Raw genomic sequence first — 17,694 nt, forward strand, 5'->3', positions numbered from 1 at the left:
ATATATATATATATATATATATATATATATGTATTTATATGCCTCTCATTGATCTCATGATAAGGATATGACTTCTAAGATTCAATTCTTAAGGTGGTACAAACACTTATCCCCTTATTTACATATTTCAAAGCCTAGAAGTTAACACACTAAAACGTAAAACCTCACTCTTCTTCTTATTATTTATTCTCTCAATAAGGAGAAACATAATATCTAACAATATCTCCATCTTTTGCACTTTCCATCTAATAACTTAGAGTCATGTGCTTATTATTATTAATGCACTGTATCATTTATAACAAATGCAGACTCCTCTAAACTTTAACAACTTAAATTAAATTTTTTTAGAAGTTGTGATATGAATCTCTCAAATCTTTTCTTTCATGTTCTGCTCGATTGTCTTCTTTTAATCCCTCTTATTTTCTTAACCCTAATAATCTAACAATATCTCCATCTTTTGCACTTTCCATCTAGTAACTTAGAGTCACATGCTTATTATTATTAATGCACCGTATCATTTATAATAAATGCAGACTCCTCTAAATTTTAACAACTTCAATTAGATTTTTATAGAAGTTGTGATATGAATCCCTCAATTTTTTTTCTTTTATGACCTGTTAGATTGTCTTTTTTTAATCCCTCGTATTTTCTTAACCCTGACGGAAAATAACTCAGCATGAAATATTATCCCTCCTATCCCATAACACATTCTCTCAAGTACACATCATAAATCACTAATTACTGTCAAGATAAGAACTTATCATTTACAACTAATTCATACTCAATATCAATTAAATTTGTAAGGATGGCTTAAATTTTTAGAACTTTATAAAACTTAACATAAATTGGTCTGTAACAAAATGGCAAAAAGCTTTTTAAAATAATTCTTATTTTATAAATAAAAATAAATAAATTTGATGTTGTTATGATATTTATAAATAATATAGTACTTAAAAAAAAAAATCATATCGAAATTTCGTGGAAGTTAAATGACATATAACCCCCATCTTAAGAAACAAGAACCGACACATGAATTTAAAATTCGCACGCTCCATTTAAAACCCCACCTTATGTTCGCCCAAAATGCAACCCGACGCTTTCAACCCCTCATCCCTCTCTCCCCCGCCGCGTATCTCTCTCTCTCTAATTTCTTTTTCCAATGGCAGGATATCCTCCTGGCCCTGGCTACCCCCACAGCGTACCGTCGGCTCCTCCCTATGCCGCTGCAACCCAGCCCTACGGCGGCGCGCCACCTCAGCCCTACGGCGGCGCACCACCTCAGCCCTACGGCGGCGCACCACCTCAGCCCTACGGCGGCGCACCACCTCAGCCCTACGGCGGCGCACCACCTCAGCCCTACGGCGGCGCACCACCTCAGCCCTACGGCGGCGCACCACCTCAGCCCTACGGCGGCGCACCACCTCAGCCCTACGGCGGCGCACCACCTCGAATGTGCATGCGGGCGGGGGAGCCGGGTACGAGCAACCGCCGGCTTATGGTGCGGCGAGCCCATTTGCGGCGCTTGTGCCGTCCGTCTTCCCCCCTGGGACGGATCCGAACGTGGTTGCATGCTTTCAGATGGCCGATCAGGATGGGAGCGGACTCATAGACGATAAGGAGCTGCAGCGGGCTCTGTCTTCGTATAACCAGAGCTTTAGCATTCGAACAGTTCAACTTCTTATGTATCTGTTCACTTCATCGAATGCTCGGAGGATTGGTGAGATTTTGTTATTGTTTTGTATGCATTAGAAGGCTAATTGTTGGAATCCGTTTCCTTTTTTTTTTTGCTAATTTTCTGTAGGAAGAATTGGAACAGGGCTCGATTATTAAAACTTTGGCGGTGTTTGGTAGCATATTATTTATAGGATTTAATCATGAATTTAACTTAAATCCAACCAAACACAAAAATAAATAAATAAATAAATAAAAATCCAATGCTCTGTTAACTCTAATTTTCCAGCGTTCCGCCTGTTTAGTCTTGCATTTCATTATTTTTATGACGTAAATCTGGATTTAGTAAATTTGACAGATCAAAAGAATGAAGCCAATCCCTTTCATTAAGCAGATTCTAGTGATGAAGAATAACTACCCCGAAAATTTGGCATAGAATATCAAAGGAGGAGCTCGGATCTTGAAGTAAAGATGGATTTGCCGGATTTGATGCTTTCGGGGATCCAAAAGAATTCTTCGATTTACTCCAAACAGTAGAACGTGTCTTTGAATATAAGGATATTCCACTAGATAGAATGATGAAACAAGCCTCCATTAAGTTAGAGGAGAGTGCATCTCTATAGTGGGAGAACTTTAAAATTTTTTTGATATCGAGAATGGAAGGGTAAAATTATTAGCTAATCCAAGATGGAAAGGGGGATGCAACACAAATATCTACCTTCACATTACAAGAATGATATATTCTTGAGACTTTACTAGTTACAATATCCTGGGTTAACCGCCTCAGCTTACAGACGGCGGTCAACCTCAAGATCAAGCATCAAGAGTACAAACAGCGGAATATCTAAGCTGACTCAACTAGAAGAGGAACCAGTACAGAGTGGAGAAAAAGTGGAGATTGTCAGTACTCTCGAATTTATTCCGCCAGTAAATTCAAGTGTTATAGTTTTGGGCATATGACATCTGATTGTCCAAATAAGAAAACGATCTCTTTCACCAAGCAGGGAACAATTGAAAAAAAAGGGCAATGACACATGAGATAATGAAACCTTCAGAGAGGAGTCTCAACTTTCAGCTGACAAGGACGAAGAGACTTTGATGATACAATCTGAGCATATGAGAGATACTCCATTAGGATTAACATCAGTTGTTCTAGAAGGTAGTGAATTTGAGGTAATAGACATTCATGCATAGTTTGTGGATGTGGTGTCACGAATTGTCTTTATTGTAGGCAATAAGAGGAGCATCAACACTACTGATATTAGTTGTTCAAGAGGATCATAAGTTCGAGCAACTGACAATAAACACATGGCAACTCCGTATAAGAGCAGGATTTTAAGGCATACAATCTACCTCCTAAGTTATCACTATTGAGAGATTGAATATGTCAAGATGAGAAGATTTTGAGCTACTTTTTGAAGGCTATATTGAGTAATATAAGTATGAAAATTCAGTTCAATTTAACAACACCTTCACAATCAGATGGCCAGACGAGCATGGTGAACTGTAGCTTTGAAATCCTCTTTAAGTATTTTGTGGAATGAACATCTGACAATGAGATCCAGGTCATTTAAGAGAAGAAGAAACTGCTCCTAAGTAATTGCCATTGAGAGTTGCCCAATTTGTCCTAGATTTCGTTCCAGAATTCACTCCTGATAAAGTTGTTTATCAGATACACTCGATCGAGTACGAGCAATGGGAGAAGGATGTTACAAATTTAATGGCTCGAAACTTAGTTTGCAAGAAAACTCATTTGTGTGTAGTTTCAGCTATGATTGTGCAAAAATAGGATGTCTACTTATTCTATTAGAATATGCTTTGGAATGACGTACGTGATCATAATTGTCTTGGGTAGACGTGAGCATATTTTTTGTATAGTGATCTTTTGGGAAGCTCAAACCGATAATTGATAAACCTTTCAAGATCCTAAAGAAGCTAAATGACAACACCTACAAAATCAACTTGTCAGAAGATAATGACAATTGTGCTACCGTCAATGTGACAAACCTAACTCCTTATTATGAGGAGACAATAGCTTCGACAGATGAGTTTGAAGTTCCTCCCAAACACGGGAGACTGATCCTTTGGTCTGAGGGCAGGAGTCCACGAATGCGGGAGGTGAAGGGTGCTTGGACCTTTTTGGTCCATTGAGGGCCAATTTGCTCTTCAAAAAGTAGTACTGTCTCTTTCAAGTAGAGGCGCCAACTATTTGTTTCCTTAATATTAAATATTTGCTTTTGTGTTATTTTAGGGTTAGTTTTTATTGTGTTTTTATTAGGGACATCAGTCAACGTCTTTCTTTTCTCTTCGAGGGCTGCAAAAGTCCAAGTGGTGCTCTGGCTGTATCTCACTACCGAGGTGGTGTTTATCCTTTTTCCACCTTTTCACATCCTTCCCGCACCGCTCCTTGTCTCCCTCCCTTGATGTAGTTGTCCAGAACAACAACTGATATTTTCTACTGTTTCGACCATCCCACCTGTCTTCCTCCTCCACCTTTGTTGTCGCCATCCTAGAATCGCCTCTATCTGGTTTTCTTCGTTGTTCCATCCATGCCTCTCTTATTGTTGTCGCCCAAATTTTAGTTCCCTGTTGTTTCCCTCTTATCCCAACCATCCATACCTACAACTGCCTAAAGTCCCCATGTTAATGCAACAACCTCCCTCCTACGTTCAATACAACCATTTCAGCCACCTGCCGCCCCCTCCCCCCATCCAGCCCACATAGCTGACCACCATCTCTCTAGATTTAACCTTAGTTTAAGTGTGTGTTGTTGTTTGTTGCAATTTTAGATTTATGTGTGTTTGGTTGTAATTTCCTATTTGAGTTACAACGATGATATTTTTTTTTTCATTGTTGTTCAGGTAAACTCCACTATCAGAGATTTAAAATGTTGAGAAAGCGTGGAGCTATGAATTCTTGTAAAATTTCATTATAATCATCATTGTGGAAGCTGCAACAATAAAAATATGGAGCAGTTATCAAATGGGCAAACTAATATGAACATTTTGGGTGTTTTTTACATTTTTTTAACATATATTTGCCCTCGGTGATTTAAATTAGGTTGCAGCGTGGCCTTGGACTTGAGACCTTATGACTTGTTTACCTCAGCAAATGCTAGTAACATTGATGATATTCTTGTTTTCGTTTGTTTTTCTCTATTTTGTTTTAGAATGAGTCGTCAGCCTGTCGATCGTCGTATACTTCCCTTTTCCCAATAAATTTCTTTTCCGAGTCATATGAACGACCTAAAAAAGAGAGAAACCGGAAAAAACGGACATACGACAAACAAGAGAAAACACAAAACGTGGAAAATCTACGTGTGCTAAACCTCGCAAGGATAGGTCAAGAGTGTCTGCTCAAACAAGATCAGGCGAAAGCATCTTAAACCGATATCCGCAAAAGAACACTTATGTAGACTACCCATAACTAGAGAGTCAGGTGTAAGTGCTTATTCTGGGGTCAAAAGCATTCCCAAGGAGACGTATCCCACTTGGTTAATTACATCTTGGAGGGTTCCCAAGAATACTCTCGATAAAAGGAGTTTCGCTTGGATTATCGTGAATTGGTGAAATAGGTACTCAAAGGAAGGTTATTTCGTGTGGGAACAGTCCCGATGCTTCAAAGCTCGCGCTAAGCCATCGGGCAGAGAATGAATCTCTCACATCCTAAATGGGTAGCGACTCATCGGCATACATGGTCTACGAAATAACCTAAATCATCTTGACGGGGATATCCCAACACATCAAAACACGTCCGGGCCAAAGGGCAGATCACAAATTGTCGTTTCCCAAATGGGCAACAGCTCATCGGCATCGGACCTTCAAAATGATATCAACGAAGTCAAGGAACGATAAGGCTTAAAGGGGCTCAACAAAAGGAAGACAGAGTGATCCTAAAAAGGTAGAAGTAACTGGGTGGGGGTACCACGAACTCGCAATATACAGCTACTAGGATCCTAAGTGTATCTGGTTGTGAAGGTAGTCGACCCAACAAGCCCTGAGATCCCCAGTTAGCAATCCGTGAATTGCATCATCCACGAGAACCTCGGTAGCTTTAAGGTCAATTGAAGGAAATTCTATCCTATGACTAAAAGATGGAGCTTCAAGAGGTGAGACTTATACATGCCGAAGTAGCGAGGATGTCTCAGAAAAGGAAAGAAAGTGGAGGTTCAACGACAAAGTTGGAAACGCTCCAAATAAAAGGACTTCACCCCGTCTGGGTCGGGGAGCCTTCTAACACAGCCTTCTAACACCCTAAGCAAAGCACACTAGACAACCACTTATAAAGAGGTATGCTGGGCCAGTAGGTTGGAGAAGCACGATGACTCCTTCTCGGGACATTCAAATATGATACAGTTATCTAGAGCGGTCCTTAAGTATTGTGGAGGTCCTATTAACATAAGCAGAAAAGTAAATATCAATTTTCTAAAGTCTTAAATATTTTAATCCTAAATTTTAATATTTAGAATATTTTATTTAGGATTTATATGTAGAGAAATTAGGAATAATTTTAGGGTCCTTAATGAGCCTAGATTATATCGTGAAATCTCAGATAAACTACAGAAAGAAACAAAGAAAACACATGTAAGTGCAGACATGCAATATGATGCAAAAAAACAAAACAAGTCAAATTAAAATAATAAACAGGCCGGTGTCGCTAGGTTGACAACATATCACAAAAAAAAAGATGGTCGAACTCCGCATATACATGTCCGGTCATAATTATATACACAATATAAAATACAGAATTAAGATACGGGGCACGAGCATCTGCCCCTGGTCCCCTCCACATGGTTTCCACGCCAAACGCCTCGGAACCCATGCTCGTGTCTTATTTTTGCTACAAGACTCCTAAACTCTAAAAAATACATAGGAAAAGAAGATACTCAATACTGAGTCATGCCTTAAAAGTGTGGGAGCTAATAGCACCTGCAAGTAAAAAGAGTCATAAATCATTACTTGCTCCTCCCATAACGGCACCTATGCGTGTGCATATAAATATGTATGACTCCCTGCAGAAAAACGCTCTAACACACTACCATACATATGCAGCATGCAGTCACACCACAAGCATAATGCAAAAGAAAGGTCTTGGCTAGGGCAACCAATCCAACAGAGAACAATAAACAAACATAAAAAAGACTACCTAACACCCTAAATCCTAGCCTAGCACACCATCTAATGAAAAATACGTCAACCTAGTATCTAAGTGCGGGGTAAGTTTGAGTATAGTATACTTTGACGGGGTCGTCATGTCGGCCCTATCCTAAATATTTGAAGGATCTAAAGGGTGTCACGAAGAGGGGTGACACAAGTTATATTTATTAGATCATTAGCACGGTTATACTCATGTCAATTTCGATGATTTTCGCATTGCTCACCGGGATCGACCCGATAAGCAATGCTCGTTAAGGCATCGCGATCGACACGGGGTCATTCTCCTAACGAGTCTGACTCGCTATCAATGCAAACATGCAAATGCAAATGCAGACAATTATATGAAAGAAGTGATGAGTGTACCGTGGGGCAGTGACTTAGGAAAAGATGGGCATACCGCTTAGGCAGCAGCCCGAACAAATGAGTGTGTTGTAGCGACAGTGACTTGAAGGGTGGGCGTGTCGTGGAGGCAACAACCCGAAGAAGGTCGGTAGAACCAAAGTGATCGGTCGACCAGACCAGGGTGGCTGGTCGAACCAAAGTGAGATGCTCACCGGGTCGGGACGTCTGATCGTAGCGAGGTGAGATGCTCACCAGGTCGGGGCGTCCGGTCGTAGCAAGGTGAGATGCTCATCGGGTCGAGGCGACCGATCAGAGCGAAGTGAAATGCTCGTCGGGCCAGGGCTGCCGGTAGGAGCGAAGTGAAATGCTCGTTGGGTCGGGGCGGTCGCTAGGAGCGAAGTGAGATGCTCACCGGGCCGGGCAGACCGATAGGAGCAAAGTGAGATTCTCACCGGGCCGGGGCGGCCGATCGGGGCGAAGTGAAATGCAACATGCACCAAACAAAAGTGCAATATGCAGCAAACCAATATGTAGGTAACAAACCGGGATCGTGCTAACGACCTCGCATAGGTACCCAGGGCTGACGCAGTTGAATCTGCGGCATCACCGTGTCCAGCTTTGGCGTGGCAATGTGAAAAGTTTCTCCCTTCGATTTCTATTAGGGGAGACTCTCCGCCGTTCGTAGGGTGGACTAGCTACAAAGTTTTTTCCGCTCTACGAACACCCAAGATTTTATAGGAGGGACTAGCAACAAAGTTTTTTCCGTCCTCTAAGATCGAACTCAACTAATACTAATCCCTCCAAGGGACCCTCCAAGGGAGATTAGGAGCGTCAAAACCGTGGGAAATTGGGATTTCGACCCGACGGGGTTAAGGCCTAAGACTCACAACACGAGGGATCACTCGGCTTCGTCCAAAACCGGTCAACGCATGAGATTCCTACCTTACAACTCTAGAGATGTGACTCACACGCCTAGACATCACTAAAACCGTAGGGCCAAATCGACGATCAATCACGTAGGTACGTCGCTGCATCGGCGCACGCACCCCGTGTGGGCGATTGAACCCACACGCCTAGACATCACTAAAACCTAGGGCCAGTTAGGAGTTAGGAAACCCCCCCACCGTGAAGGTTGTAGACGCGTTTTCTTTGCTCGCTCCAAGCTCACCGTCGTCTGATCCATGCTCTAGTGTGCCTCGTAGAACATGCACATGACAACAAAAAGACTCAATGAGGGCAGGTAGTTAGTGATGTATGCAAAGTATTTGAAAATAATGAATTTCGACATATAAAAATATAACTAAAATATACCTTCAAGAGGAGGGTTGACGGCGAATCTTGCGTCGCAACGCTATCGCCGCCTCGACAATGGAGAGGGAAGTGTGTTGCCCTATGTTCTTGAGCACGAAGGAGGCGACAACAGGAACCTCGCTGTCGGGGTTTCATCGGCGGAGGAGGCCTTGCCGACGGGGGAGGAGCCAAAGGAAGGCTTCACCGGGAAGGAGGAAGCTCGGACCGAGAATGGAAGCCGACGAAGGAGGAGCTGAAGTCCCTGGAGGAGAAGTTTGATGTATGGTCGGCGGCGTCGAGCTTCGCCGCGGAGAGGAGCGACAAGGAGAGAGAGCTCGGTGTGTGGCCGACCAAGAAGAAGAAGGAGGAGGAGAAGTTGGCAGTTCGGAGCAGGGACGCCGACAACTTCGTTCGCCGGCGAGGAGGGGTCGGTGGGATGTCTCCGGCGAGATAGGGAGGCCGCAGATGCGGCTGGCCGAGAGGAGGACGCTCGAGTCTCCCGAACAGCGGCTGGAAGAGGCTTCGACGAATGAGGAAGGTCCGGCGGCGGGCTTCACCGGCGAAGGAGATCCGGCGAGGCGAGAGGTGAGCGCGAGCTAGGGGGGTGCGGGGCTGTGGCGGTTGCAGGCTTCGCGATGGATCTGGGGAGAGAGGCTGAGAAAATGGTGTAGGTTTTAAAAAATATGAGGCTGAGAAAATGGTGTAGGTTTTAAAAAATAAAAGATAATATATAATAATAATAATAATAATATATGATAATAATAATATTATTATTATCGTTATTGCAATTCTAGCTCGTGCACGTCCTCGCAGCGAAGTGGATGTCCTTCCTGGCTAAAACCGACCACAGTCCGTTTTGCCATCCGGGGTCATTCAGACCATTTTTTCAACAATCAGACCAAAAATGATAATTTGTACATTTTTAGCCCCCCGCGAAGACATGGCGAAATAGACGTCCTTTTTAAGTGAAATCGACGTTCCGGACTCACTCGTGTGGTCCGTTTCGCCGTCCGGGATCATATAGACAACTTCGCTAATGATCGCATCAATTTGAGTTAATTTCACACGCTGCGCCACGATTAATATCCGTCAACCCGATCGAAATGGTCCGACGTGTCAAATGTCGACCGGCTTTCGCATAAGCAAAAACCAAAGCCTAGCAAAATGATAGCAGAATGACCCTGACTAACTCAACACGTGCCGAAAGGTCCTGGGTGGGTGTCTAAACTACCGGATGGCTGCGGACAGACCTTAAGCTATCCTGAGTCATGCAGGTGAACACCCTACACTCGTGACATAAAAAATTGATGTCAACAATTCTCTCTCTCTCTCTCTGTCTCTCTATCACATACACGCATAAGCAGACATATATTGTGCATTATACATTTCAACAGCGATCAAATTTTTTTCCTAGTTCTCTCTTTCCATGATGGTATTAGAGCCATATTTTGATTAATTTCTTCTTAATCATGATCCAATGTTCATCTTTTCCCAACCTTTTTTAAAATTTTCAGACCAAATCACAATGTTGCGTCTACGTTAACAGTATTTACGTAATGCCATCTTCTCCCACTATCTACACCAACCTCAATTGAATTTACCCTTCCACCTTCATTTTACCAACAACTCTAGAGATGTGACTCCTCTTCACCTCAGAGCACGAGGTCAAGGGAATTTTTTTTTAAATTTTATTTTAATTTTGAAAAATATAAAAATGGTTTTATTTAGGATATTTTTATATGAAGAGATAGGAAAAGAGATTTGATGTGTAAGACCCACTAAACTTATCAAAACCCATGACAAGTCTCATAAAAGTTTTCATATTTTAACTAGAGAATCTATATTTTGATACTTTCATATTTCAGGGTCTGAATCTCCCAAAGGAACATTATTCCTAAGGTCAATTACATCTCCAAAACGTTTGAGAATACTCAACAACGAGATGGTTCTTCTATTCCAATTTTAGTCTATAATTTCAAAGGATTTATGCCCCTAAAGATAATAAAAAAATGAATGAGCTTAAAGGGGTACGGTTAGGAATTTTGGAACAGTTAGGTAGAACTTAATTGGGATTTCATGTATTTGTGATCTCGGGTCATCATACTCTAGACCTATGTAGACATGATGGTAGTTGACATAATCCGATCAGAGATTTTTTGTCAACAATTCTGAATAATATAATCTAAAGAAATCTTGTAAACCCAGAGCTAAGAAGAAGACAAAATTTCTAGACTCTATCCAGTAGATCGAGAAGGAATATAGGGCTTACTCTTCTAAAAACGTGAGAGGTTCATAGAACGAGAGGAAAATGATAATTTGACTGGTAGAGTGAAACTACCAACCTAGTCTTACTATTTTTTATGAATTAAGATTCCCTTTAAACTGCCTAAACTTGTTAGACTGTCACATACTTGAGTTCAGAAAATTAGAACGTCCATTAAGTATTAATGGACCTAGTCTATCTCATAGGACATGTATGACAAAATTCTATGTCCTTAATATTTAGGCTTGACTAATGCACGACAGTTTGGCCATTTTATGACTAGTGCATTTTTTAGACTGTTTTAAAAAGTGAATACACATTTATAGATGAAGTGGTCTAACTGTAAAAATTAAATTTTAGGTGTTACATATGTAAATACATAAAATTTGTGTGGTATTTATGTAAATCTTTCCTTTTAATCTAATGATGAAAATTAATCTATCATAATTAGAACTTATATAATTGGATAGAGATCTAAATAGCATATAGCATGCCACTCCTTTTTATCTCTCTCTCTCTTATATATATATATATATCTACATAGATAGATAGATAGATAGATATTCAAATAAATATTAAAATGTACTTTCATATACTGCAAAGAAAATATATTTTCAAAGATACTTTCTTAAAATCCAATAATTTAACATAAGACGACTTTGCCATTCATATGCGTTGATATTTTTAACCACACTAGCTTTTGCACGTATTATATGTTCTGATAGGCACAACCTTGATGTTGGTATAAGTAGGTTTTGTTATTCTGCCATGTGTGTTATATTATCATATTTGGCTGGCCGTGTTATAATGACTTATAATTATGTACAATAGGTTCGAAATAGTATTCTCTGTATGTGCTAAAAAATGCAATGCCCTTTGATGACGTTGTTGGTTGCTAGGTACAATTTTGTGCTAAGCTTAAATAAATTGTGATTGGTCAAAGGATATACATGCGTAATACCTTTTGCACCTCTATATTTTCACTTACATTTATATATTTTTAGTCAGAAAGCTATGTAAATGATCTAATTCACATGCATAATTTTCACTAGTACTCTCTTAAATCAAAAAATAATTCAAATAGAAAATAATCAAGGAGGCAAGAATCAGGGGCAGACTTTATGTTTATATATATATATATATTTGTATGTTTACATTTATGTATATAAATTAAAATTGGCTTATATTTTATGTAATGTCTAGGCTTTTATATTTTCATTTTTCATTGGAGTGAACTTTCATAAACCAAGCAAAACCCTGCTTTTCTCTCTCTTTCAGCTTGCATATGTCCATCTAAATATTTGTTTGCAATTGCATGTTTTTAATCTTCATTAATAGTATGTGATTTTCAGGACTAAATATTATCAATGAGCACAGGGAAAATTTTCATTGTATAAATTTAATCAAAATGCTAAGTAGCATTAAAATCAACTTCAGGAACTTGACTTCTCACAAGCAATATATTGAAATCCATTACGAAGAGAAGGGCAATGCAATGGTGGAAAGAACTCAAAAATTGTGAGGATTGCGATGGGTCAATCAATCCATTGAGCTAGCCTAGGATTTAAGAGGGTATACTTGATCCAACAAGAATGGAGTCTCCAGCTCAATCAAGGAGCATCCACTAGAGTTTAAAAGACCAATGAGCTTTCATTGGGCTTGATGTTGTTGGCTTGTTCGCTTTAGAGACTAGGATTCATTGAGCTCAAATCATGTTTTATATTTGGGAGGTCGGGTGAGAGGAAGAAGTTGGGATTGATAGAGGGAAGTGAATATCAAGCTTGATTGCTCGAGTCAAACTATATATGATCAATTGGAGCTTGACCCAACCATGCTTTGAGGATGGTCAATTATTGTGGTGTAGGGCATTGCTCAGCGCTAGACTAGGTGGACGGTTGTGTTAAATGCAATGATGCAACAAAATGGATGTCAATTCTTTGCTATTATTGCCCTTAAATCTCCTTATCAGTGTCTTTAAGAAAAGGTTCCTAATTACTCTATCTGATGAGTTTTTGGTTGTGCTTAATTTGTTCTTGTCAAGCTGATACAATAAACTCTAAAATCGCTCTCATTTCTCTTGTTTCTTAGGGTACGTTGTCATTGTTGGGATCTTATATTGAGCAACTTTGAATCTCTCATTATATCATTTTGGGAGGAAATAACACAATTGCTTCACCATTTCAAGTTCATCTATCTACACCTGAGTTCACGAAATCATTTTATATTGACACGTTTGATGCAACAAAGCCACCTAATTCGGGTGATATTTATCTTTGCTGATATAGTCAGACCTTCTATAGAAACACCTCATTTAATTCCTGAAATTCCAACTATTTGACAATTTACAAGTTCTACAAAATGTAATTCTCCATATTTTTAATAAATTTATCGTGTTTAATTCTCCATTTTTTATAAGCCTAGTACTAATCGTGAAGCTTGTTCTGATCCCCATTAGTAACAAACTATACAAATAGAACTTGATTTCCATGTTATACTGAAATTTGAGAGTTGGTTGATTTATTTGAGGGAAGTTTTTGTTCATCATAGATGGCTATATAAAGTCAAGACCCACTTTGATGGGTGTTTTGAGCTTCATAATGACCTCTTAATAGGAATAAAAATTTGACTGCGCTGAAATAGCTGCTTTTGTCTCTCCTCTTACATTTTTGTGCTCCCTCATAGCTATTGAAAATCTTACGTTTGCCTTAACACTGATCTTGAATACGAAGCTTATATAAGCTCACTACTTATGGTCTGTTTGAGGCAGTTGCAGTTTATTAATAAGCAACTGCGCAACAGCTGTTGCAGGAAACTGTTGCAGATAAGCTGACTGTCTATTTGTTTTTTGCAGTTTCAAAATAGTTGTGCTGCAGCAATTTCTAGGCAAATGACCATTTTGCCCGTGTACTGTAATGATGTTTACAACAGAACTGTCATACCGACATATTTCATGCTTGAAAGCAAGTATTTAGTGCAAAATATTACAAAATAAAAATAAACATCTCACTAAACAATGAGTAGCATAATTACCAAAATAAAAAAAAGACTTAAAATAACAATTAATAATATGATAATATTATTTTTAAGAATTGTTCGCACTAACACATTCACAACACCACTAACACAAACTCATCCATACGCTAACACCTCCACACACAACAACCACCACCTCCACAAACAAACAATGCAACGCACCAATAAATCAACATCATTGCCATCACCAACATATGACTCATATATGTTCCAAGTAATCATTTATATTTTCAAGTCACTACACGTGCAATCAACACCGCCACATATATTCGGCCCACAACAAGAATATAATAGAGCAAACAGAAAATCATAATCCAACATCAACCGAAAAACACCCCCTGTTTCGAAGCCATTACACGTGCAATCAGCACCACCATATATTTTTGACCAACATCAAGAACATAAAAGAGCAAATAAAAAAAACAAAATCTAACATCAACCGAAAACCATCACCTATTTCCAAGTATTGCACGACTAAAAATTCCAAAATCCAACATCAACTGAAAACCATTGAAGGATAAGAGCACGGAGAACCCATGAAAGTCTCGGGCACACAAGCATTTGCAAAATAGAAAACCACAAGATTTATGCTAAGCTAGAGAATACTGAAACAGAGAAAGAGGCAACACCGTATTTGTAAGAATCACGCAAAAGAGGGGGGATTTGGGGCAAGAATCACGAGAGAGGTTGCCCCGTGAGGAGCGCGAGAGAGAGGGATGTTAGGGTAAGACTCGAGAGAGAGAAAGTGGCATTGGGTAACGTAAGGGTACCTCCGTCACAACATAACGAAGGAACGCGGGCTGCGGGGTCGAACCCACTGCCGCGTTTCCTCTCGATTAATCCCAAGAAGTAGTTGTGCCGCACTTTCCAAATGACAGACCCAACGTTTCGAAGCCACGTCTTGACAAATAATCTGCCCCAAACGGACACTTAATCTTGATGTTCTTTTATGCAAGTTTTGTTGAACTATGATGTGCTATCTCTATAGCCTCTAATGCGGTCCTTGAGTATGGTTTGCATAGTTCAACAACACTACTATATTACTTTCTTATGCGTGTGTGTATAACAACCTAGTTATTATATAGTCCTAAATTTAAATTGCATGGTGTATGCGGCACCTTTTTTATTTTAAATCTTAGTCTAATTCTGTTTCATAAGAGTGGTCAAAATGTTAGAAATGCGTGAAATTTATTAGTCTTGAATCCCTCATGCTTTTTTTTTTTTTTGGTTTCAGGTCCAAAGGAATTCATCTCATTATTTTACTGCCTTCAGAGCTGGAGGGTAATCATATAAAACTCGCCAGACAAGTTCTTACACGATTCTTTTTTCTTAGGTAACGTGAGCATTGTCTATTGTTCCAACTCAATGAAAATGGTTATTATTGCAGGTTATATTCGAGAGGTTTGATCGTGATCGCAGTGGCAAGATCGAAGAGTCAGAGCTCCGAGAAGCCCTTCTCAGCTTGGGTTATGCAGTTTCCCCTCCTGTGTTGGACCTGCTACTGTCGAAGTATGACAGAAGTGGCGGCAAAAGCAAAGCGATTGAATACGACAATTTCATCGAGTAAGGTCCTTTTTCTCTTCTTCCACAACTTCTGTATATCATTCATCTATATGGACATATTTGCTAATCTATGTTTTTGACATGCTCTTATTGAACTGCAGATGCTGCCTCACTGTAAAGGTAATGCATTTTTTGTTTTTTTTCCTTCTATTTTAAATTTGTTTTTATTATGGAAAATTTACATACATACCATACAATTCTTATGAATTTATATATCTAACCCCAAATGTTCGATATTTACACTTATAACGCATTTGTATCTTAAACCTATGCATGAGGTGTATTTCACTTTTAAAATAGTGATGGCGATATTTTTGATGTGATGTTAATGATTTGAGTGTTATGGATGTGAACATGAATGTATAGGTGTTAGATATGTAAATACATTAGAATTGTGTGGTATGTATGTAAATGCCCCTTTTATTTTGTTTATTGTTCATGGAGACCAGTGTTTGAAAGTCAGCATGTTGGATTGTTTCAGGGTTTAACAGAGAAATTCAAGGAAAAGGACACAATGTACCTCGGTTCTGCAACTTTCACTTACGAATCGTTCATGCTTACTGTGCTTCAATTCCTCATTGCCTGATGGTATTGATACATAGAACTGTTGCTTTCGTTCTCTTAAGCTCTTTGAAATTCTTGTAGGCTTGTCAGTCTTGTAGTGAGTATTTGTTGCTGCATCTTGACTCTTCGTTATTGTAACATATAGTTTGTAATTGTAATTTGAGAGGTTTATGTGATTTGATTTTGCTGTAGTGAATTTGAGGAGCAATGGTGATTGCGCTTCCTGTAAATGTTTTATAGTGGAGCTGTGCATATCCTAAGTTATTTCATCAACAGTGTTCATGAATATATTGAGAAATTAATTTAGATTATATATAGTGCACATTGTCACTTGGTATTTGTGTAATTTTTTGTGCTTATTTGAACTTTTATCTGCTTCCATTCCCCAATTATATAACAAAATTTGACTTAGGTGTCTGATTAACATCGAGTTATTATTTAGTTTGAAGTGTTTGTGAGGGAATAGTTGCTTGGGGACACTTGTTGGTGATATGGTAAAGCTTCTCATTTAGTTAACTTGGATTTTAGATAGTTGCATGAAGTTCCCTCTGTGAACCAACTAATGGCTTGGTTTAGCCATAACAGACACCTTGGGTGGATCCAAGAGCTAAAAAAGGTATTTGACTGATCCTGATTCCTGAGTGGTCCAGTGGTTCAAAAGTTATGGGACAGTGGGGTTAGCTAATTTTGGTGTTATGGGTGAACCAAGTTTTTGATAAGGTATTTTCTTCATGAACGTCCTTTTATATAACAGTGAGATTTTGTAATGATATAATGTTATGTAAAAACAAGTGTGATGGGGCGTGAGGCTTAAATTGCTTGCTCCATAGTGTCTTCTTGAGCCTCCCTAAGTCTCGTATAATGGCTGGTTGAGCTTTTTAAATGCTTAGTATAAGACATCCATTGGAGCCGGGCCACTTCGCTTCTATTATAAGTTTCTCATTTAGAGAATCCCGCCTTCCTCTTGTTTCCGAAAAAAAAACTAAGTTTTAATTTCGGGTTTCCTTAGTTGTCTCCCGGCTCTCCCGCCGACTGATTTGGATTCACGAATTAATGCTGTTTCCTCATTAGCCCGTTCGCCAATCATTCGAAGTGATATTTGGCAATTAAAAGTTTGCCTTAATGGGCCTTAAATTGGGCCACTTGAACAGAGCAGGAAGGAATTGTATATTTTCATACGGATCCCTCTTTTTGCTTCTGCTATGTGCTTACGGGAAGAATAATACTGTAAGGCTGCTCCACGGTTTTTCTTCTTCCCGTCGTGGCCAGTGGTTTTGTGCTTACGGGAAGAATAATACTGTAAGGCTGCTCGGTTTTTCTTCTTCCCGTCGTGGCCAGTGGTTTGTGAGAGAGAAGGAGAGGAGAGAGTGTGAGATAGAAAGAGAGTTTCTTGTAAGTTGATATGATCAACGGTGTAATGTGCAAAATAATAAAATTCTTTGTAACTCCGTGGACGTAGTCAATTTGCCGTACCACGTAAATATGTGTGTTCTTTTCTATTTGTGAATTTTTTCGTTCCAATTTTTCATTTTATTATCGTCGTTTTTCACAATAATTAGTATCAAAGCCAAGATTTAGGTCTAAGGAAAGCGATGACCGGAGACGAAGTAAAGGTATTCGGGATCGAGAAATTTGATGACACGGATTTTGATTATTTGATGATGCAAATAGAGGGCTACCTCTATGGAAAAAAAAATTCATCTTCCGCTACTGGGAAAACAATCAGAAAAAATGGACGAGACTGAATGAAATTTGTTGGATCGACAAGTTCTGAGAGTTATTCGATTAACTATGTCGAGATCTGTGACATAC

At 39.4% G+C, this 17,694-nt stretch overlaps 2 protein-coding genes across 2 annotated transcripts; both read left to right on the forward strand.

Moving 5' to 3' along the window:
- Window positions 1-1,071: 1,071 nt before the first annotated feature.
- On the forward strand, window positions 1,072-1,447 carry LOC110020412 (TM2 domain-containing protein DDB_G0277895-like; the record flags this gene model as incomplete). Its single annotated transcript, XM_020718505.1, has 1 exon — window positions 1,072-1,447. A coding segment is annotated over exon 1 (288 nt), but the record flags the coding sequence as incomplete, so codon positions are not given.
- Window positions 1,448-1,449: 2 nt separating this feature from the next.
- On the forward strand, window positions 1,450-16,198 carry LOC110020419 (probable calcium-binding protein CML49; the record flags this gene model as incomplete). The annotated part of the gene is made up of 5 exons (XM_020718516.1): window positions 1,450-1,717; window positions 14,990-15,036; window positions 15,143-15,318; window positions 15,420-15,438; window positions 15,800-16,198. Coding segments are annotated over 5 exons (615 nt in total), but the record flags the coding sequence as incomplete, so codon positions are not given.
- Window positions 16,199-17,694: the final 1,496 nt, after the last annotated feature.

Source organism: Phalaenopsis equestris, unplaced genomic scaffold (genome assembly GCF_001263595.1).
Source record: "Phalaenopsis equestris unplaced genomic scaffold, ASM126359v1 Scaffold000002, whole genome shotgun sequence".
Lineage (NCBI taxonomy): Eukaryota > Viridiplantae > Streptophyta > Magnoliopsida > Asparagales > Orchidaceae > Phalaenopsis > Phalaenopsis equestris.